Below are 23,343 nucleotides of genomic sequence, written 5' to 3'. Positions count from 1 at the left end.
TTCCATTTATTATCTTCATTCTGAAGGATAGCTCAGTAATCCTATGCTCTATGATCACCCTTTGAAGGTCTCAGAATTATTTCCAGACACCATGTTATTATTTTGGTCAACTGCTTTTGGATGAGAGTCTATTTGTGGATTCTTACATGTAGCATCCGAAGGGAAACTCCACACCACAAATCTGTTTACCAGGGTCAGACTATTATAGGCGCTGAAAACAGGATCCCCCAAGATGGGCCACTTTGACATAAAGGCAGAATTAAATCATAACAATATCCTTTCATTGTTTACCACGGAAGAAACAAAAGTTTCAAAAAGCGCTATTTTTCACTGCTTAAATTCCACTCAGTTCTTACATACAAAGGGAGTATCTATATGTCACTACATGTTCACAGGACTAACTTACTCTATAAACTCATGGATTCTATGGGTAAGTGTCTGGTGGAGAAATTACTGGGCCTCTTTGTAAATAATATTTGTAAAAGAGTCAGCAACGATGAAGCAAAATTGTTTAAAACAAAAAAATCTAGTAAGGAGAAAAGGAATAATTTTCTGCTAATATGAATGTATTTTCTATTACACTAAACTCCTCTTCGGGTTACAGTTTAAAGTAAGTTATTCCCTTCTGGCTGTTAGTTTGGCTTTTACTGAAAGTGTTTTGGGGCACCTGGGTGGCTCGGTCGGTTGAGCGTCCGACTTCAGCTTAGGTCATGACCTCGCGGTTCGTGAGTTTGAGCCCTGCATCGGGCTCCGTGCTGACAGCTCAGAGCCTGGAGTCAGCTTCGGAATCTGTGTTTCCCTCTCTCTCTGCCCCTCCCCCACTCTCTCTCTTTCAAATATAAACATTAAAAATTTAAAAAAAAAGTGTTCTGGTTTTTTTAAAACATGGAAATGTCTCAACAGTAAATATCCCAATAATCCTTGGAAAGGATGTCACCTACAAGCTAATTTCCTCAAGATACACAAGCTAAAGAAAAAAAAGTATGGTTTACCTCAATTGTTAAAAAAGTCAAAGTATAAAGATGAAAATCCACTTCCGGTTTCAAGAAATGCTTGTAAGCAGGACTCTACCGCCCTCTCTTGTACCAAGAACGTAAGACACCACCAGTGCTAGGAAGGCACCTCCCAGGGTGAACTGAAAGGAAACTTCTCTCCAGTAGATGGCCAACTACGAGGGCGAGGGCAGAGGACACCTGCCTGAGAGCCTTCGCACATCTGCGCTTTGACATTTTTGTTGAATAAATGAATCTCTTTTTTTAAAGGTTTTTTTTTTGTTTGATTATCGCTGAAATTTTAAAGAGTAAAAGAAAATCATACATTTAGGATACTTTTTTTTTTCTTCTTGATTCCAACAGACTTATTTTGGTGAGTCAAAGGAGCAAAAACCTGGCAGTTTCCAGTTGCGGTGCGGGCTATCCAATGTCCCCTGTTTTAAAATCCAGTGTTCAAAATCAACAAATGCAGAATAAAAGTTGGGACTTGACTGCCTTTATTTAGCCTGACGACCGCAATGCTTGAAGCGGTCTTTTGACCTGGTAAGTGACCGAAGCACAAATTATATGGGTCTTCTTAGTTTACCCTCTTGATTTCACACAGGCTGCCTCTGCAGACAAATAATTCCATCATAGAGACCCGATGTTCTAATAGGGGTTAGGGAAGATACAGTCTTTGGTTTCCTAATTTAGAAAAGTAATCTCCCCTCCGGGAGATCTAGCCTATACTTTACACGTGAATGAAGGATATTCTCTCAGTGCCAACTTGTGCTATCAGGATGGCTGAAATTCTTTAACAGAATAAGAAGTTCTAAAACTGCTTTTATAACAATAAAATCAAACATTACTTAGAGAGCCAGATAATACTGCCTTTTCTTTCCAAAAGTTTAATTCGTATTTTTTGGTCAAAATACAACACATTTTCTCAATCATTTAACCAATTAACCCAAAGGAAAAAAGTGAAATACTATGATTACAAGTATGCTAATAAACACTTTTAGCAAGATATATGGCAACAATACTTTCAACAAGTTTTATAAGAAACTGGCATAAAACAAAGTTAACTATAACATTTTTAAAATGACAAGATCAGTTTACCTAACCTGTATTCCTTCTAAGAGGTATTTGCACTTCTTGTCCTGGCTTAAAAACAAAACAAAACAAAACTCTCAAATCACTTCCTTCTATCCAAATAAATTTACTATATTTGCTAAGCTGCATAAAGTTCACGACGATAGGTTTTGAAAAAAGCACTCAACGCAAAATTAAGGCAAACTGGATAGTTGCTATCAGGTAAATTAAGCAGCTGGAAGGATCTCTGTTTAAGAATTTCTGCCTCGAATGCCCTGGGAGCTTAGATTTCAAAGGGCACATTTGTATCTGTCGTACATATGATCCTTGCAGCATTTCTGAAGGAGGAAGGAAATGATGCTCCCATTTTACTAAGGAGAAAAACTAAGAAGACTCACTGAAGATCATACAGCTTGGTCAGTGGCACAAACACACTTATCAAAGGCCTTGGAACACAGGACAGTTTCCTGTTGGTAGATTTAACTTTCTAACTGTGTCAAGATATGATCCGAGCATCAAAATAGTGTGAATTCCTTGAGGTCTGGAAAACAGATGGCAGCTACAATGGGTGATGAGGAAAGTCAGCTCAAGATTTCTCACATGCTACACGATTTACAGTGCAAGTCCGGGATAAGGAGGGAGGTGAATACAAGAAGAAGGGGACGAATGAGTTGACATCATCATACGGCGAGGTCTGAACAGAACCTAGAATGAACTAGAACCGAAAAGATGGTCTTTCATCTGGTATTCAGACCAAAGGGTAGAGAGACGTAGAAATAGAAAGCTAAGAAATTATTCACCTTAACAGATCCCCATATATACAATTCTAAAACTTCTTTGAGGTAGATAGATGTTAGGAATGAACTGGGTTCATGTTTTAAAAAAAGAAGATAAGGAAGGGAGGAAGGTCGGGAGGGAGGGAAGGAGGAAAAAAGGAATGAAGGGCCCTATTTTCAGTCGTACCTTTAATTAAAAAACATCCCAGTTAGTACTTGTAAAGATCCCTTTCAGTAAAGTGCTTAAATGCCTGTTTTATTCTTACATTTAGAGGTTGAGACGAAGTATCTTACAGCTAAAGGACCCAGGCCAAGCTGGGCTTTTAAAAGAAAGCTTATCAGGGTTCTCAGCAAGTCTGTAACTTTTTACAGCTTGTCCATTTGGACCACCTTGTTTTCCCCTCTTTGGTTTCTCAAGTCGGGCGCTCGAACGGACTTTCCCTGCAAAATCTCCAGGATTCTCTCAGTCAGATGTAATGTTCCTACAAGACACGCTTGAGGCCTGCTGACACGCTTGTATCAGTTTGCACACTTGTCTCCCACTGGACTAGATGCTACTGAACAGGCTCACACAGGTAAGTCCTGATTCTTCCTCTCTGAATCTTTAGGAGCTAGCATCCTGTGGGTACTCATTGATCAAGAGCCCATCTGACTTAATCGCTCAAAAGGTACATTTTATATAAGGTGAACAAACTGGAGGTTTGTAGTCCTTCACATGAAGTTCAATATATCCTGCAAAACCCGTTTTTATTCCTTTCCCTCTTCCTCCCAGGGAGGATTAGTCTACCTGGGCAAATACCTACCTTATGGTCTTAGTCCCTCTTTCAGATCCCATTTTTTAGAATTACATTTCCTTTGTTAAAATAGCCTTATGCACTTACAAGTAAAACTAAGTCATGAGAACAGCAACAAAACATATGGTTCTGAAGGATATAAGAACAAATTCTTTTCATCACTAGATCATGGGAAAATAAAGAAACAAATACTGGTGCCTGAACGTTATTTGTAAGGACATGACAATGAATTTGAGAATCTGAACTTCCACTTGAAACATCTCCGGGAAAAGAAACATTATGAATGTGTGAACGAAGGAAAATAGCCCTCCACTGGGACATATTTTTGCACTTGCTTTGCTCCGATTTCGGCTACATAGATTGCTCCAGTCTTCCCGCTGACATCTAAGAGATGAGGTAAAACCTGGTCTGCTAGTTGGATTGTGTTGATCACGGAACAGTTGCCAATGCTTCCCACTGGGGGTGCGGCCACCAGTAAGACCCTGCTGAGATTCAGCTGGGCTACGATCACGTACTTCCCGTCAGGAGTAAATCTAAGGACAGAGACATTTTACAGAATAAATGTATGCAAGATCAATATAAATGTTGACTTCTTCAACATTTTTCTCCCCTACAACGCTTAACAACAATAGGCACCTATACTTGCTGAAGGTTGCTTTCGAGGAGAATTTAAGTTTGTCTAATTCTGTTTATGAGGGAATAAAGATTTGTGAAGGTAGATGTAGCCAAAGAATAGCTTGAACAACAACAAAAAGTAATACGCAAGAACCACACAAAATGAAACTAATGGACAGGAGAGTCGGTGCTAGGCTGACACTACAGACTCCAGATTTCTATTTTCGTTCTACGTTTAAAAATTCACCACATGTACCCTGAGGGTGAAAGCTGTAGGAGGTCCAGCATATGTTATCTGACACCCCGATCCCACAGTGCACTGGGACTTTAACTGCTTTTCTTCCTCTGCTTGGCATCTGAAATATGGTTATGTATTCTCTGCAAACTTGTTTCTGTTCCTTTTCCACCTTCTGAAAACAATATTTTAACGTTTCAGCTAGCTCTTCAGAGAAGCAAACATAAATCAGATTTAAAAAAGCATTAAAGGGGCGCCTGGGTGGCTCAGTTGGTTGAGCGTCCGACTTCGGCTCAGGTCACGATCTCACGGTCCGTGAGTTCGAGCCCCGCGTCCGGCTCTGGGCTGACAGCTCAGAGCCTGGAGCCTGCTTCCGATTCTGTGTCTCCCTCTCTCTCTGCTCCTCCCCCGTTCATGCTCTGCGTCTGTCTCAAAAATAAACGTTAAAAAAAAAAATAAAATAAAATAAAAAAAATAAAAAAATAAAAAAGCATTAAAAAAACAAAAAAAAAAGGAAAACGTTACCTGACTGAAGAAGGTCCCTCTTCTGTGAAACAATTATTCCATGCTCCTAACCACTCCCCAGTGTCTTTATCAAATACTTGAATTCTTTTATTTCCTCGGTCAGCAACCCATACCTGAGAAAGCAAAAAAAATGTTTTTTGGAAAAGATCCACATATAATGAGAAAACAAAAAGGGAGAGGGGCGGGATGGATGTTTATTTCTACTAGTTTCCCATACATCATCTCATGCGGTACTCAGAGGGCCTCAAAGAAGGTAAGCCCTATGTTCAGACAGGAAATTAAAGTTCAGGAAGTTTAAATCCCTTGTTTGAAGTGAGCTTCCAATACGTGGGAGAGCCACTTTAGGCCACCTGTCTCAACTCAAAGCCCACACACAGTACTCTGCCCGCTCTACCAAGCACCCGAGTAACAAGAAAACCGGAGTCCTCCATCATGATGCGGAACATGAGCAACACTGAGGAGGGACAGAATTCATCCATTCCTCTCACAGGCATTCACCTTCCGGCTGAGTACTGCCCCCTGCCAGTTCCAGGGCTAGGTTAGAAGACAAAAAGAAAGAAACACAGCCTTGTTCCTCAGGAGCCCAGGCTAGGGTATTCACTCCTATCGCAGTATCACTAAACATCCACCTGCTATTTAGCAAGGCATGTCCAAAGTGCCAAGCCACTGGAAGAGGAAGCTTAGAAGACTTCAGTAACTTTTAAGAATGACAGTAGGCTAACGACAGGTTTAATTCCGTTTTGCTATAGGCTGGTATGAGTTACTAAGGAAACTACTGTCATAAAACAGGAGAGTAGATTCACGTTAAATGGCATCTCCTGTACTATATCTGATACGTGCAACCTACAGCATACATACAGTGAAATCATTTTATGACATGCAGCTAGGATTATAGAGGGGTATGTAAGAATGGACTGGAAGTATGGGCCTGCCCCACTGACCTCTACCTTCTTCTTTCAGGATCTTGGGTTTGTGGACTCAGGGACTGTTTCTTCAAGGTAACCCTAACTATGTATTTGTCAGTATGTTTGAGTTTCAGTAGCCACTAAATTCATATACAATAAGACACAAATAAACTGTTTCACTTTAGAGAGGTTGCTGATCTCTATGTAAGGCAATTTCTCAAGACCTTTTCCTGATTCGTGACTCTTTAGTAAGGATGGATTTCCTTAAAGATTTTGGGATTACTGTCTTAGATGAGTGACCAAGGAAGAAATATAGTTTAGGTCGTAAGATGGAATAATACTTTAGGTTGTTAGCGTTATCTTTCCTACTGAACAAAATCTGAGAAATCTTGTTTAAGAAACACTGGCAAGTTTACCTCTGGACCTAATGAACTTTTCACATAGGCTTGGATGATGACTGAGTCAATCACGTAAAACGTTCAGAACAACATGACTGTGGTTAAAACACAAGTGTGCGGACATGAACATTCTCATTTCTCATCATTCAGTAATGCCAGAGGATGTCCATCAAATGTTCTCCAAGGCCTCTCAAAAGGGCACTTATCACTGTGGAGAATTTACCAGGGTCTAAGTCTTGCCTGCTCAGAAACTTGATCTTGTTCTTATCCCACAAAGGGAGAAGTTAACCAGGCTCAGCAGGGTAATGTGTTTAAAACCAGAATTCCAACTTTCTAGCTCCCCATTTACAGACAAAATTCACATGTTCAGTTATCTTCCTATCTACACTGAGAACTACCTGAAGATTTTATGATTAAAACATTCTCATTTTGTCTACACAGGAAGCCAAATCACAATCAGAAGGTTGCTTGCTAAACAGAGCCAGAAGTGGAAACGGATTAAATTTCTAACGGTATGAAGCCAAGATTGTCTGATGCATCTATTGTGTGTGTAGTAAGTCCTTTAGTCACTTCAGTTACATATAAGATGACCAGTATGTGCCAGACGCCCAGATATAAAGCAAAAGAGACTCAGTACGTGCCCTCATACAGCCTACACTCTGTCAAGGGAGACAGTTAATTGATACGATAGTGTGACAGTTACTATAATGGGGGAAGTACAGGCCACTATAGGAAAACGGGAAAAACTAAGGTAACATTTTGGGTGGGGTTTGGTTTTGGGAAAGTAACCCCAAAGAAGTGGTATGTATGCTTAAAGGTGTGCAAAAGAGACGGGTGGGAAAAAAGAAATGGGTTGAAATGCGTCAGTTAAAGTGTTCTGTTCCCCACACTGGAGCTAGTGAGAACAGAGCTTGCCAAGGCGGCTCTTGTTTTCAAGCTTCCAAGGTTAACCTCTCCCTTCTCCCTTTTGGTCAACATATTCTAGAATGAATTTAATTCTAAAGTTAAAAATATATTCAAACACATCGTAGTTTTCTTAGTGGGAGGGTGACTCATTTCTTCTTCAGGTTACTTATGTTCTATTCCTTTATTTGTTCCTTCTACCTTTAAGTGACATAGAAAATCTATTTTGTTCATTTTTAAATATTTGGGGAACTCTCTCCAGTATGGGACCCAAACATTTGTAAGAGTACGTGGGTATACCCAGCCCCAAAGGAACTGCCCAGACATACCCAGATACACACAACCACAAACATTCATACGTAATTTATACGTCCAGAAACACACATGTGTACCAAGATCCATATATATATATATATATATATATATATATATATATATATGCCCATACACCAACACACACACACACACACACACACACACACACACACACACACACAGATACACAGTTCCAGATACAACGAGAGTGTATTTTTTACCCGACCAGCCGAATCAACTGTAACGCTGTGAGGTATGTTGAACTTGGCAGGCCCTGTCCCCCGTTCTCCATGCAGCCAAAGTATCATAAAATCTGGACAGTGGTAAACATAGTTGGTCAGAGCAACATATAGAATACCTGACACATTTGCTTGTTATGTCTTGTTATGTCTTAAGTTGCAAACAAACTATTCAATTATACCTCCAATTGATTATGCTTTACTGGCTTTCTGTTTGTATACCACTTTGTTTAATTCTTACGCTTTACCAGAAAAAAAAATTCCTTCTGTTTCAAGCAATTAATCGACTTCTTTAATGACTATCTCCACTTAAATCTTTTATCACTCAAAACCACTGCTGTGACTCATGTCAACATCTCCCTCAAACTGATACCCCTTCCTAACTAATCGGTTATTTGGTATTACAATTCCTCTGAGCTTAAAAATTCACATTGTTTTTATATTCTGTCTCCTTTACTACCTCTACCCCTATTACCTCTACCCCTAAAGATATGCCCAAGCCTGAGTCACAGGTACTCCTGTATCTGTAAATGTGACTTTATTGGACACAGAGTCTTGGAGATGTAATGAAGTTAGGGATCTTGTGAAGAGATGATCCTAGATTTAGGGTGGACCCTAAATCCAATGACTAGTGTCCTTGTAAGAGAAAGGAGAGGGAGATTTGAGACACAGACACACACAGAAAAGAAAGCCATCTGAAGACAGAGGCAGAGACTGGAGATATGCTGCCCCAAGCCAAGGAATGTCTGGAGCCACGGGAAGCCGGAGAGGCAAAGAGGGATTCTCCTCTCGTGCCATTAGAGGGAGCATGGCCCGCCCATTAGATTCAGACTTCTGGATTCCAAAACTACGAGAGAAAACATTTCCATTTAAGCCATTTAGTTTGTGGCGATTTTTTAAAAAAGATATTTAGTTTTGAGAGAGAGAGAAGGAGAGAGTGCACGAGCGCAAGTGGGGGAGGGGCGGAGAAGAGGTGGACAGAGGATCCAAAGTGGGCTCTGTGCTGACAGCAGCAGCCCCACACAGGGCTCAAACTCATAAACCTCGAGATCGTGACCTGAGCCGAAGTCAGATGCTTAACCGACCGAGCGACCCAGGTGCCCCTGTGGCAATTTTTTTATCACAGCCATTCAATCTGTCTCCTGAGTTTGGTTGTTTCTTTCATAGAATTTTTTGAGTCTTGCTTTATCCCTACGTCACCTCCCTTTAACTATCACCAACCAAACTCAGTTACTGGGTGATAAGCTGACTACACAGCTTCCATGTAGGGGTTTATATCGTGTCTAAATGACAGTGCTTACTGCAAATATATCTCGGTACAGTGTCTATTGTAAACACTGCTTCTGTAACATCACCTTCCCACTAAAAAAACCTCAGACATTTTAAAGGCAAAATTATGGCTTCAAAATTCTTTGATAAGCCTTCAACATCCCAAATCGTACTTTCTACTATTCAAAAATTACATCCTAAGCTCCTTTCCTGGAAAACTTGCTAATTACCACCTGTAGACCTTGTGTGATGGAGCTTGTTGAACGTTCCTCCCATCTCTCTTCTCCTCCCACCAAAATCAGTGTAGTTCAAGAACTACTTCTTTTAGGAACCCTTGACTACTTCTCCAGTCAACAGAAGTTTCTCCTCCTAGTCCCATTTTACTTTATCAATACCGCAGAGTACCATTTAACGGTTTCATCTGAAATAGACCTGCACCTAGAATACTACTGAGGACACAACAACAGTAAAATACAAACACAAACTTTAGCTGATCAAACTGAAGGATACCTCAGCTCTGGGATGTCAGGTTCCCAATCTCCTTATTCTGAACTGGACAGGATAACCACTTACTTCTTGAGCCCACTATAAATCCCCAAAGTGCTTCCAGTTTCATTCAAAGCAAACGCCTACCTTTTGAGAATTAAGCAAGCCTATCATCAGCACCATTTATTATTGGCCATCCCACACATCTCACTTGAGCCCTTTACACACAGCTTCGTATACAACATGCAACAGTTATGATATTTACCAAATATCAAGCAAACTAAAGCAATGCAACTTATTGAATAACATTCTTATAATGCCATGCAAAGCTAAGCCAGGTACCTTGGGACAATTTGATCAATCTGTTATTCAATCCTCCGTCTCCATCCACGATGTAAATATCTCCTGTGTCGTCTACATACAATTCTGCGGGGTTATCAAACTGTAGGGGAGTCAAACCAGTGCCTTTCTTGCCTGGGGTACCCAACACTTGAACAAGATCACCAAAGGAATTGTATTTTTTAATAGTATGACCATAGGATCCTATAAAGATAAACACACACACTTCACAAATACAACCACTGTCCAAACACTCACGTTTTTCAAGTAAGCAGAGAGCAAAAATGTACTAGAATTAAACAGTTAATTGAGCTTCTTCATTAGTTACAACCAAACTTATTATGAATTAAAATCTCAGGTACTCCTAAATAAGTAGATTCTAAATTCAAGTAAATCAAACCAGAACAATTGGCTCCTTATACAGGAAGCTTGTGATGCTAAATTATAGGTAGATCATTTTCTTTTTTATCATAAATACAACCTTGAAGGAGCATTCCTTGCAAAAAGAAACCAAAAAGGAAGTGGAAAAGGAACTTATATTTGAAAATCATTATTTCAATCACATGCGCTCAAATTTTAGTAGGTCAACAAAAAGTGCACTATAATACAGATTTTAAAACTACCCTTTCTCCTAGTGGAAACAAGTTCAAATTCAACCCATTAACATTTTTTTCCTAAGAAGGGAATAAATCTTCCCAAACTGTTAGTATCATATCCTTTCACTTACATCAAGACTTCTTTAAGTGGAAATTCCTTACAAGCAAAAATATAAAGTATTAACAAATAGGAAAAAACCATAAAGTAGTTAAGAGAAATCAATTTGAAGGCATACCAAGACCAAACTAACTGTTAGGCATTCAAAAGATAAATCGGATACACTGAGCTTACTGGAAATAAAGTGAATCAAACTTGCATTACAATTCTAACTTAAAAAGTGTTATTTATTATTATGCCTCATTTGAAAGCTTGAGTTAGTTTGTAGCGATAATAAGAGAACATAATATTATTACAGAATGCAACCTTCAAAGTTCCTAAAAAATTGGCAAAGGACACAGAATACCAGTGGAAAACATTCTTGTGGGTTTTTTTTTTATATAGGCTCATTTACAGCCATATTTTTATTAAAGGAATGTATTTCTTCAAAAAATGGGAAGGAATATAAAGTGTCTCCAGGTTTGTGCATGAAAAAAACCCAGCTATAATGGAAAGAATGAAGAGGTCATGTGTGTTCTTTTTATTTGTGGGAATCAATGAAGTATTTTATAAAAAAGGATCACATGAATGGAATAAATGAAAAACTAAAGGCTTTTAACAGTAAATTCTGAAAAAAAGAGAGAAAAGAGCCATATTTCATTACAGTATTACAATGAAATCAGATGCAGTCTAGATTTTTTTTTAACCAAAATCTTACAATCCAAACTACATTTTGAAATGAATGGATTATCAGCTGAAGCTCAGAAATCTCTTGGGTTCTGAGAACAAATGGTAACAGCACTTCTAACAAAAACTGAGAGTTCATTAATTCCAAAATGGCATCTGAACTAGCCAGAAGTGAAGAAACAGGATGTCCTTCAAGCCATGAATGTAACTGGGCCAAAGAATACTAGAAACACTGTCTTTATGATCCCATTCATTCCTGAGATCCTGACATAATGCCAGGTTATCTAGAAATACTGTCTTTATGATCCCATTCATTCTTGAGATCCTGAAATTATAATCACAAGTCATCTCTGGTACTATCTTGTCTTAAGCCACAACAATACGCAAACAGTTATCTATGAAACCATTCACAGCTAGAAATTCAACTGTGCTTGATTTACAACATACTCTACTAAAAATGTTTTTTGGAAGGAAAATTTCAGAAATGCTGCAGTAGGTAGGATTTCAGAAACATTAACACCAGCAGTTTCTGCAAATCTTGCATTTTGGGCAACAAAGCAGTTCTGGTTTCTTAGCACAATCTCTTTTGAAAGAGAACTGGTAAAGGAAAATGAGACAGGGATTTTACTAACTCTCAGAGATTGTTAGTTCTGTGGCTTCACACAAGAGGTTTACATTTAACCTGGGAGGAGCAGCTGTTTTAAAAACTATAAAAAAGGATCCCTGAAAGTATAGTCTCATAACTGGCGCTACAAAGAGGAAAAGTCCCTTGACAAGTTAATGGAAGAATCACAACGGTAGCCTTCTTGTTAAATGTCTCGACTCTACGGAAGTACAATTTAAAGATTTTTAGAAAGAAGTGATTTCATAAGTCATTAAAGAAATTGTAATTAGATTTAGCAACTCTTGATTTTAAAGCACACAAGCAAGAACATGGGCAAAAATATGATTTCTAGCAAAACAATTTAATAGATATTACTACACATACCACTTCCTACATCCGTGATCCAGACAGACTGTTCATGTAGTGTACTGGCTGCAAATATACCATGAGGTGTGTCAACTGTGTAATTCCAGGATCGTAGGAAATATCCATCCTCTGTGAACACTAATACCTTTGGGATGTTATCCCCTCTCTGAAGGTATATAAAAATAACTGCTTAGATAAGATTATTTTTTAGAAAGTAATCTTTATTTTGGTAGAGAGAAACAACAAAGGTTAATCGAGAAATTAATAATGTTTAAAAAACCATCTTCAAAACCTAACAGTATTAACTATTACATTCAAAACCAAAATATTTACTCAAAACCAATCCAAAAAAAACCAAATTTCACGACTACCATAATGTAAACATACATGGTTAATTAGTGCAGCAAATCAAGCTGTTTCCTTTGTATTCATAATTTTTTTTTTTTTAATCCCAATTTTACTAACCTGGGCTACGTAAACCAATCCGCTGAGGGAGTCAATTGCAACACAAAATGTTGTTCCAGTAAAGTATTCTGGACGATTAGGCCATTCCACATCCAGCCGGTAAAGAATTTCCTTGGTTGTCCAGGAAACTTGAAAAGCAAATTTCCTTAAAACCTTAAAAAAAAAAAAAAAAAAAAAAAAACAAACAAACCCAGAAGATTAAGATTCAGTTCACTCTCTAGGTTAAAAAAATAAATAAATGCTTATTTAAAAAAAAAATTTTTTTTTAACGTTTATTTATTTTTGAGACAGAGAGAGACAGAGCATGAACGGGGGAGGGTCAGAGAGAGGGGGAGACACAGAATCCGAAACAGGCTCCAGGCTCTGAGCCATCAGCACAGAGCCCAACGCGGGACCATGAGATCATGACCTGAGCCGAAGTCGGACGCTCAACCGACTAAGCCACCCAGGCGCCCCAATAATTGTTTACTTTTAAGCATGCCTTGACACCTGATACAGAGGTGTTGAGGCTGCTGGACAGAAATAATTGGGGAATGGGTTTATACGTCGAAAGACCAAGGGGGCCACAATACAAACCTGCAAATTATTTGGAGGCGTAGTGGGGTCTGGGGAAAGAAAGAACACAGAGAAACGGCGATGTATCATATACAAACTTTCAAACCCGAAGAGACAAAGCAGGACGTCGGCAGTTCGGCCCGGGTGGGGGTTTTGAGACAAGCCAGTGCGGGAGCCAGGGCCCGCCACCTCCACCCCACAACAGCGGCGTCGCCTCTCAACGGTGCCGTCCACACACCCGACACGTCTTCACTGCTCAACTCACCGGTGAGCCACAAAAACGCGAATGCAAAACCAGTAATGCAAGAAAGAAGCCAGCGCCTGCCAGGCCGACCCATAATCTCGCCATGACGAGACGGAAGGGTCCGCAGGCGGCTGGGGGCCACCGAACGCTCTCAGGTCCACGCCGTTCGTCGCCGCATAGGGCGTCGGCCCAACCTCGGGGTCGAAGCTCCTATCTCCAATTCCCTCTCCCTGGATGTACGGGTTTTGAAAACATAGAGGAGAGCACAGATCGGGGTGACAGAAAATCAGATCTCGGGTAGCGGTTTCCTGGTGCGTTCGGGGTCCACGCCCCCAGGTCACGCGGCTCGGGCTGACCCACTGACCACCCTTTTCCGCCCCTTGGGGCGGTCCACACTGCGGACTTCGCCCGTCAGCCAAAAATAAGGGTATCCATAGATATGCCTTAACCTCTCGACGTTCATTTTTTTTTAAACTAAGATTGAAAAATCACAACCCAACACACGCAAACCCGCAAAATAGAAATGTGGCTCTCAAAAAATGATTTTCAAGCTCTGAGAAAGATTTCTGCTACCTCCGATTCTGAGGAATCCAGGCGTTTGCTGTAGACACCTACGTTCCCACACCAGGACCCCTCCTTCGGCTTTCGGGAAAGAGAGGCCTAAGCTCTCGGCGCAGAGTTGGGTTTACAGGGGCGCGACGAGCTTCTTTAAAGGCCCCCAGGAGCCGGTGGGAGCTGTAGGGGTAACCAGGAAGGGCTCTAGACGCCGTGGGCGCCGCGGTATTCGGGAGTCCCCCTACCGGAGAGTGTGGGCCCCCTCGCCCGGCTCCCGGTGCTCTCCGGCTGCCGGCCAGCTCCCGGAAGCCGTGGCAGCTGGTAACAAAGAGCCTGCCCGGCCTCCGCTCCCCGGGCTACGGGACCCAGGAGCCAGCGCAGCTGCTGGGGTTGAACGCAAGTCGGGCCATGCGCCGCGGTGAGGGGCGGCGGCCGGCGGCCTAGGCGCTGGTGCGGGTTGAGAGGCCGGTACCTCCTTCTTCGCCGCCCGCAGGATCCGGGGCGCAGGTGCATCTGCTCTCCCGGCCGCTCCACTCGGGAGAGCGGTTTCACGACCTTTCCCCGGCGGCGCCTGGCCTTCAGTTGCAGGGGACCGAAGCTCAGCTCCGGCTGCCAAGCCCTGGGCTTCTTTGCAGGACTCCGAGAGCACCGGACTCTTCCCCGAGGTGTCCTGAAGCTGAGAAAGTCTGGCGGTTTTTGCTTTTAATAAAAAGTTTTTATAAGTGTCCATTTTTAGAAATTTTTGCAGAGTTTGAAGTACTCTCTACCTCTTTGCATCCTTTTTCTTGCTCCTGGAGTCTTTCCTCCTCAGCTATAAACATTTTTACTATTAAGAGCAGACCAGGGATGAACATTTTGTGATTGAAAGTGCAACTGTGTAAAACCACGTCGAAACTAACCAAGATGGACAAAAAGTCCTTTGAAACGGTGTTGGATGAAATTAGAAAGGTAATTTCACTTAATGCCTTAAGTCAATCTATGAGCTACGAATTCTCGTAGTTAATTCTCTTTGAAGGACTGCGTGCCGATGGTGCAAAATACGAGTTTTAGGATTGCAAAATTGGTGGGAATTTTTAATGTACACTACGGGAGCTTGTATCGCGATATATTTCACGATACAAATAGAAATTAAGTTGTTAATGCTAAATTTGACGATCAGTGCGGTATTGTGGAAAATATATTCAAAGAATACTCGTTCGGAAGCCGGCTCTACAAATCTAATAGCTCTGTACTTGGCGGAAAAGTGATTTAATATTTAAGTTTTTATCTCATCTTTCAGTAACCTAAGACTGACAATTAAGAGATAATACGTATAAAATTTCTTTAATGGGAGTTCTCATGGCAGGTTTTTCAAATCTGAGTATAGGCTATGTGTTGCCTGGACGGACACAATGTCCAAATGTATTAGGTTTAAAGTCATATTCTTAGGAATGGGCTTCAATAACTTGAATTTCAACACTTTTTTTCTTCCTGTTTTCTAAGTTTTTGCTTCTTTTCCAGGCTGTTGTATGTAACCGACCTCCCAGAATGAACCAAACAGCAAAAATATTTGGAATGTAGCCTTGAGCCCAGTAAATACTTAAAGCACAAAAGTGTTTACATAATTAGATCTGGAAGGACCATCTGTACCATTAGTATGCTAATACTGAGTGTTTTGCTTAGAACTTCTGGCCAGTTCCAAACCTTTAAGACCCTTGACTGACAGGGTAGGATTTGTTACTTTATGCTCTGGTCATTGATTTATTTCAGCTTATGAGATGAATGAAATTGCCTGTAGACATGCTGTTTTTCTGCATTTTCTATAAAGCAAAGTGTTAGTTTTCTTCATCTGTCCTAAAACTTTTTTTCAAATTCGCGTATTAGGTTAAATTTACATGTTGGGTGATATTGAATGTTGTTTTTGGTCAAAATTTCAGCTTTTGCAAATCCAGCTTGTCCAATTAAAATTTGCAATAAAATGTCAGGCTGTCAACTATATGTATAGAATTTGTAACAATTTGTTTATGAGCTGATATTTACTGTTTATGAGGAAGTATTTTGTGGGTTCAAGTAGACCAAGTAGATTTCTACTTTTGGAAGTTATAGGGTGCAATTTGCAAAATCTCTCCCTTCTATGTTGTGAAAAGATCACACACACACACACACACACACACACACACACACACACACACAAATACTAATGAGGGGAATAGGATATTTTCCAGAGATCAAAGTCATACATGAGATAGCAATTTACTTTCTTATTTAAATCCTTATTTTTGGTCTGCAAGCAAATTAGATATATCAGCATTGTCTTAAGTCTGTTAAAATGGGATAAAAACGTAGGCATATCTAAATGAGAATTACTATTGCTTTTTAAAAAAATTGCTTTCAGACTTTGTAGATATAAATTGCTTTAAACCAGGTAATCGCTTCCCGAGATTACATCTCAACAGTAAGAGTACCTTATCCAGAGTCCCATTCTCTCTTCCTCACTTCCCTTTTCAGGGAAAACTACTGGGCAACCTGGATGTTTCTTTCAGTAAACTGGTCATATTTTCTCCTAGCAAAATGATATATATACCAAGTACAAATATTGTTTTATAGTACAAAGGGTTTAGTTGATTTTTAATGATTAGTAGCTACCAAATGATGGTTGTTTCCATCTCTAAGCTTGGCAAACAGTTGCAAGGACAACATATGTGATTTCAGCTGGTTCTGGATAGTTCTGGGTCAAGACCACCATACTTTCTCCCTGAACTTCCCATTGATAGAGGCCCTGTGAGGAAAGGAGCCATAACTTAGTACTATTATGTGTCAGATCTACTATTGACTATTTTAATTTTCACAGTAACTCTGAGGTGGGTAGTGAATGTTGTTCCCTTTTTATGGTTAAAAAGGTTCTCAAGCTAATTAAAATGCCTTTCAGAGGCCACAAGGCCAGTTAGTAGCAGGCACACAGATTGAATTGAGGGCCCTTTTTGGCTCCCTGGTGTCTTAACATTCCAGTGGAAGTACTGAGAACCTGACCAGACCTTGTCATTCATGTTTCTCTATCACTTAGCACATAATAGCTGCTCAATAATTGATGCATGAATGCGTGAATAATGTTTGATATAATTAGGCTTCTTAAAAATGACAGTTTGGTTGAATTTGGGATGTTCTGAAACTCTAATAACGTTTACAGGAATTCTGTATGGAATTTCCATTAATGTCAACGCTTGCCTATTACAGCTTTGTTCCTTTTCCTGGTAGGAGTGAGTAGGGAGACTCAGGAGGTTTTCCTGCTGTCTCAACGTATCCCTTACTGCATGGAACCTGGAAAGGTAGAATGTCATGTCATCCCAGTGACTTTCGCTGCCTGTGCTGGGGCTGAAGAAGGGCTGCCATGTTGCTTGGGCAGTTTTGACGTCTGCATGTTACTATTTAGCTTACACATGCTAATGCTGTTTTTCTTTTTCCTTTCTTAGGCTGTTCTGACAGAGTACAAATTAAAAGCAATTGAATATGTGCATGGATATTTCTCTAGTGAACAGGTATTTGTGTATACAAAGATCTTTTTTCACTCTGATATTCTGGTTAATGTCTGTTTACTTGCTGGTCAAGTTCAGAATTGCTTTTCGTTTGTTGCTGTATTTATTCAGAAACTTTAGAAGCTTTCCATTTGGGGAGAAAATTTTATCTAGTGTATAGTTAGCGTGTTTTATAAACATACCTACTTTCACTGCAATATCATATATTAACTTTATCTTATTTTTTGTTTTAGAGAGAGAGCACGAGCCGGGGAGAAGGGCAGAGAGAGACAGAGAGAATGAATGAATCTTAAACAGGCTCCAGACTCAGTGTGGAGCCCAATGAGGGGCTCAATCCCAGGACCCTGGGATCATGACCTGAGCTGAAATCAAGAGTCAGACATTCAACTGACTCAGCCACCTAGGCGCCTATGTTAACATCATTTTATTTTATTTTATTTTATTTTATTTTATTTTATTTTATTTTATATTTATGTTTATGTTTATGTTTATTTAGAGAGACAGAGAGCAAGTGGGGGAGGAGCAGAGAGACAGGGAGACCGAGAATCTCAAGCAGGCTCCACAGCTGTCAGCATAGAGCCTGACATGGAGCTCGAACTCACGAACCGTGAGATCGTGATCTGAGCCGAAACCAAGAGTCAGACTTAAGCATCTAAGCCACCCAGGTGCCCCTGGTAACATTTTAAAATTCAGTGTCCAAGACCAGTTTTCAAATATTTATTCTGAGCACAGCATCATGAATTTATAAATTTCTAATGGTAAACATACCCAAATTTGTACAGTATTTATAAGTCAGTAATTACGAAATTGACTACATGTTAAAACAAAATGTGGTGTTTAAAAGTAGTTTCTGTCACTGCCAGACAAATAATGTTTTAAGCATGGTAGTTTAATGAAAACTCATGCAGCTTTAGGGGGAGTTTGCTAATTTAAAATGCATATGCATACACACAACATACATAGAGAGGCCTGATTTCTGAGGAATACTTAAAAAACACTTGATAGAGAAATAGGACAGAAAGAGAAATGTACATCTGGAGAAGAGTTCTGGGAAAGGGTAAGAATGTGGAGAGGGTAGACAGTGGATGAATCTGTAGGTGGAGTTAGTAAATGCTCCAACTTCTCATCTGTTATCTCAAGATTTTTAAAACTTGAGGTTTGGATCACTTTAAGCCTACAGAGGTTTTGACTCTGAAATGCCTAAAAGCTACTTTACAAATTGCATGCATTGTATTGCTGTCTATTTAGTGAGTGTTTTTCAGCTGTCCCATTACTTTTCAAAATCACCTTAATTTAAATGTTTTACAAGGATTTATAATATCTCATAGATAATAACTTTTCTTCTTTCGAGTATATGTGTGTGTGTGAAATTTTGTAGAAAACTTCCCTTGGTGGTTATTCCACTTTGCTAAAGTCATCAAAAACTTTAAAAAACTAAAAGCTATTTTTTAAGTATGACCTTCTAAGCCTCTATCTCAGACGTGATAGCAATGTTTTTTTGGTTGGTAAAGGGGCAGGTAGCATTTTCTACGTGTATATATAGTAAAACCATTATTCCCATAATAGTAAAGAACATATACATAATACTCATTTGCAGCATACACATCACTTTATAAGGAGTGAAAGTATTTTCTGCTCTTCATATACCACTCCAGTCTCTAGCATTAATTTTGCTTTGTAGAATAATTGAAACCTTAACACATTAATTCACTAACCCAGATTTTATTACTCCCTCTTTGAGTCTTTTTTTTTTTTTTTTTTTCTTTTCTTTTGGATTTCCCTTGGAGGCAGTGAAAAGGGTGGTGGTGACTATGCAGGAACTTCAGTGTTGTGACCTTGATGCCCTCCTCATCTTTTATAAGAGATCTCGTAGTATCTCCCTCATTGATTTGAAATTCGCCGGTGGCAGTAGTGGTGGGAGAGCCTGGCTAACTGTGTTCCCCAAATGCCCTACTGTTTACAAATTGCTGGAGTAACTCATGATGATTCTTAACACTTTTAGGGAATAGATCTGTGGTGTAAATACGAGATCCGTGCCCTTGAGATTCAAGGAAAAGAGCAGGAGATAGCAGACCTATTCTAAACTACACCACTGAACACCCTTTTGTGATTGATTAAAACTGTCACTCTCCACTAAATTTTTAGAGTTTTCCATTCGTAATACAGCTGACATTTATCTCCATCTAGTACTTTTTCATTCTCTTTTCTTTAGGTACTTTATTTTTCCTGTATTTTATACTTTTTGTTTATTTCTGTAGCAGCGCTGTCCCAGTCTCTGTGATGATCAAAATGTTCTCTTTTTGCACTATTCCTCGTGGTAACTACCTACTTCAGATGGCCATTGAGCACTTAAATTGTGATTTGTGCCAGTAAGGGACCGAATAGTAATTCAAAGTACTGAAACAAATCTTGTAGAAATGTTGGCGAATACATATCATTAGAGCTAAAGGAGTTCTTTGCTTTTTCAGGTGGTCGATTTACTGAGATACTTCTCCTGGGCTGAACCTCAGTTAAAGGCAATGAAAGCATTACAACATGTAAGTAACTTACTTTTCTTTAGAATGAAGAATTTAAGTATCTTGAATTCTCCCCTTGTTTTCTATAATTGATCTCAGGTTGTAATTTGTTTGCATTAGAAAAACTAATTCTAAGTTTTATTATACTTTGATTAATCAAATAATTGTTAAAAAAATTAAGACTCCCCAAACTGTGAATTTAAATTGTATGTACCTTATTAAGTTGTGAACCATAGGATCCTAATTGGCAGATTGGAAGAGAAAATATTTATAGGCAAACAAAACATAGAATTTGAATTTTCTTTTATAGTTTATTTCTTTTGAGAGAGAGAGAGAGAGTGCAAGCAGGGAGGGGCAGAGAGAAAGAGGGAGAGAGAGAGAGAGAGAGAGAGAGAGAGAATCTCGAGCAGGCCCCCCACCCCCACCCCCGCTGTCAGCCTGGAGCGCAGTGCAGGACTTAAACTCAATAAACTGAAATCAGGACCTGAGCCAAAACCAAGAGTTGGACGCTTAACCAACTGAGCCACCCAGATGCCCCCCATAGAATTTGAATTCTTATTTTTTTTAAAGCTTATTTATTTTTTTGAGAGAGAGCGACAGAGTGTGAGTGGGGGAGAGGCAGAGAGAAAGGGAGACACAGAATCTAAAGCAGGCTCCAGGCTCTGAGCTGTCAGTACAGAACCTGGCTTGGGGCTCAAACTCATGAACCACAAGATCATGACCTGGCCGCTTAACCGACTGAGCCTCCCAGGCACCCCTAGAATTTGAATTCTTAAGTGTTTTTGTGTACGTCCTTCAAATTTTTGATATCTTTATCCTTTTGTATTTAGTTTTAGAACAGTAGTCAGTTGGGTTTATATTTATAATTCTTTAGACCAACACTGTCCAAATGGAACTTCCAGCGATGATGGAAGAGTTCTGTATCTCTGCTGTCCAGTCTGGTAACCACTGACCACATGTGGCTTTTGAGCACCTAATGTGTCTGGTCTGCCTGTGGAACTGTATTATTTCTTTCATTTTAATTTAAATAGGCACATGTGCCTAGTGGCTACTGTATGGCCAGCACAGTGCTGGAGCCTAAATTAAAGGAGACATTTAAGTCACACAGTATCTGGGTATGTAGGAAGATTCTCCTCGGAGGATCAGGCACGGATAGCTTTAAGGAAATCTACAGATCCTTAGCTTCCTAAACTAATTTGGCAAAGAAAGTGTCTGGATGTGTTAGTGTTTCTCCTCTTTAACAATTTTTTTTTTTAACTTTATAAAAAAAAAGGTTATCTCACCCATCCACCCGTCACCCCAGGGTGAAAATCTTTTCCCCAAGGACCAAAGAGACCAGTAATTTCCTAAGAGGGAGAGCAAAGCAGAGAGGTTTTGTAAGAAATACTGATGGGGACCTCACCTTATTTTATTAAGACAAAAAATTCATGACGAAGCTCTGAGGCCTGCTTACTTGGACCTACCTTAAAATTAAAATTCTAAGGTATTTAGAGGCAAAAGGCTAGCATGGGCACAACTTAATGAGTCCAGCCTTTTCTGACAAAGTCAGTCTGATTTGGTTGTTTTCACAGAGGACTAATCTTGACAATTAGGTTATACAATAGACATTTTCATAAATGAAGTGAACTAAATCAGTAGTTCCAAAGTTTTTTGCAAATATATAACGAAGATAAATAAATTTTTTGTAAATATTTAAACTTGTAGCATAGTTTTTAGATGTCCATTTAAAGACTTGCAAAAGGGTATATATAGTTAAACCAATTCTCTTGGTGCTAACCTGGATAAAATTGTCTGAAAACCACTGCTCTAACTTGTAGGAATCTAGGGGTGCCTGGCTGGCTCAGTTGGTTGAGCGTCCGACTTCGGTTCAAGTCATGATCTTGCGGTTTGTGGGTTCGAGCCCCGCGTCGGGCTCTGTGCTGACAACTCAGAGCCTGGAGCCTGCTTCGGATTCTGTGTCTCCCTCTCTATCTGCCCCTCCCTCACTCACGCTCTCTCTCTGTCTCTCAAAAATAAATAAATGTAAAAAAAAAAACAAATTTAAATTGTAGGAATCTATTGGGCAGTGATTCTAAATGATCTAGCATTGACTTTCCTTTGAATTCCGTCCACTGTTAACATAAATCTGTAAATTGGCTGAATCTTATCTTCAAAAACAAAAGTACCCTAGTCAAATTATGTAACATTGCACACAATCTTGGAGTGTCACAGTGCACGTTATTATAAGACTCCTAAGAAAGTTCTGCAGTCAAGTTCTGTTTAGGGGTGCCTGGGTGGCATCTGACTCTTGATTTAGGCTCACATCATGATACCACGGTTCATGGGGTCAAGTCCCGAGCAGGGCTCTGCGCTGACAGTCCCTGTTTGGGATTCTCTCTCTCCCTCTCTGTCTGCCCCTCCCCCTGCTCAGACATGTGCACACTCGTACTGTTTAACCTGTCCTTTCCCTACTGAGGTGACTCTGCTGTCACCCTATCTTAGTAACAGTATTCAGCACGTGGACATCACTTTAGGAATCCCTGATTATAGACTACTTGGTGTTCTAGCTGAGGAATGTAGTTTTTTTTCTAACTTCTCAAGCCAAGTATTTCCCATATTTATAAATACCCCCTTTTTTGTGACCTTTCTGAGAAAAGTAGTATATGTAAGTATTTTTTTCTATAAATGAATCCACTGAGAAATGATAAGAAAGAGTGCATGGGGAACTTAGGTCTTCAACTGAAATGGTTATATAGAAAAAGCCTGAGCTGAAGTCACATGGTTATTGGGGCTTACTTTTGAGTAAGCAGTTTTACCTCAAATATTTACATTAAGAACATTTAACCATGTTTCCCTAAAAAAGGCAATTTCTGGCATGAAAACTTGTCATGTTGAAAACAACATTATTTTTTATATTAATAGAAGATGGTGGCTGTTCACCCAGCAGAAGTGGTCCATATTCTCAATTGTTTCACCTTCAGTAAAGACAAGCTAGTTGCTCTTGAGCTGTTAGCTTCGTAAGTATTTCATTTTCTTGTTACTTCATTGGAGAAAATTTGGGAAACTTTTTAAATCTTTTTTAACTCATTAGTGTGTGTTAGAATTTTATTAGCAAATGGAACTCCAATAAAATCTGTGAAAGTGTAGACTGAATTTTTATATCTAAATATCTAGTGTACTTATTACATGTGGTTATACCTTAGAGAATAACAGGCCATACTGAGATTATTTGTTTGGTTTGTCCGCATTTCAGTGACTTCCATTGCCTTCCTACTCTGAATAGTTTGAAAGGCTTATTGAGAAAG

General features: G+C 39.6%; 2 protein-coding genes across 4 annotated transcripts in view; one reads left to right on the top strand and one right to left on the bottom strand.

The window, feature by feature from the left end:
• Positions 1-1,864: 1,864 nt before the first annotated feature.
• On the bottom strand, positions 1,865-13,839 carry NHLRC3 (NHL repeat containing 3). 3 transcript variants are annotated; one of them, XM_047079047.1, is made up of 8 exons: positions 13,498-13,839; positions 13,254-13,282; positions 12,678-12,830; positions 12,231-12,378; positions 9,866-10,066; positions 7,751-7,842; positions 5,009-5,121; positions 1,865-4,166 (listed from the first exon to the last, which is right to left on the bottom strand). In XM_047079047.1, exons 1-8 carry the CDS (start codon positions 13,568-13,570, stop codon positions 3,911-3,913), a joined length of 1,065 nt encoding a protein of 354 aa, XP_046935003.1. In that variant the 5' UTR covers positions 13,571-13,839; the 3' UTR covers positions 1,865-3,910. The 3 variants fall into 3 exon arrangements, with proteins under 3 accessions (XP_046935003.1, XP_046935015.1, XP_046935009.1); XM_047079059.1 differs by having other exon boundaries at positions 9,866-10,012; XM_047079053.1 differs by lacking the exon at positions 13,254-13,282 and having other exon boundaries at positions 13,498-13,838.
• Positions 13,840-14,125: 286 nt separating this feature from the next.
• PROSER1 (proline and serine rich 1) overlaps positions 14,126-23,343 on the top strand; it is a 28,813-nt gene continuing 19,595 nt past the window's right edge. Inside the window, exons 1-4 of the mRNA XM_047079042.1 lie at positions 14,126-14,979; positions 17,481-17,546; positions 20,012-20,080; positions 22,961-23,055. Coding sequence (XP_046934998.1) covers positions 14,935-14,979; positions 17,481-17,546; positions 20,012-20,080; positions 22,961-23,055 — 275 coding nt within the window. The 5' untranslated portion in view covers positions 14,126-14,934. The remainder of the gene's footprint in view (positions 14,980-17,480; positions 17,547-20,011; positions 20,081-22,960; positions 23,056-23,343) is intronic.

This window comes from Lynx rufus, unplaced genomic scaffold (assembly GCF_022079265.1).
Source record: "Lynx rufus isolate CCGP_SWC_20201006 ecotype Redwood Valley unplaced genomic scaffold, mLynRuf1.p SCAF_1, whole genome shotgun sequence".
In the NCBI taxonomy this organism is placed as follows: Eukaryota; Metazoa; Chordata; class Mammalia; order Carnivora; family Felidae; genus Lynx; species Lynx rufus.
The sequence above is the reverse complement of the archived record's forward strand: the minus strand, read 5'-3'. Positions and strand labels throughout refer to the sequence as shown.

Excerpts from the sequence above, each read along its gene's own strand:
- NHLRC3 (XM_047079047.1), bottom strand. The coding sequence starts at position 13,570 with ATGGGTCGGCCTGGCAGGCGCTGGCTTCTTTCTTGCATTACTGGTTTT. Across the intron at positions 12,831-13,253 it reads CGCCTCCAAATAATTTGCAG|GTTTTAAGGAAATTTGCTTT; the intron begins GTTTGTATTGTG and ends TTTTTTTTTAAG. Across the intron at positions 5,122-7,750 it reads CAGTTGATTCGGCTGGTCGG|GTATGGGTTGCTGACCGAGG; the intron begins GTAAAAAATACA and ends TTGCTTTCTCAG.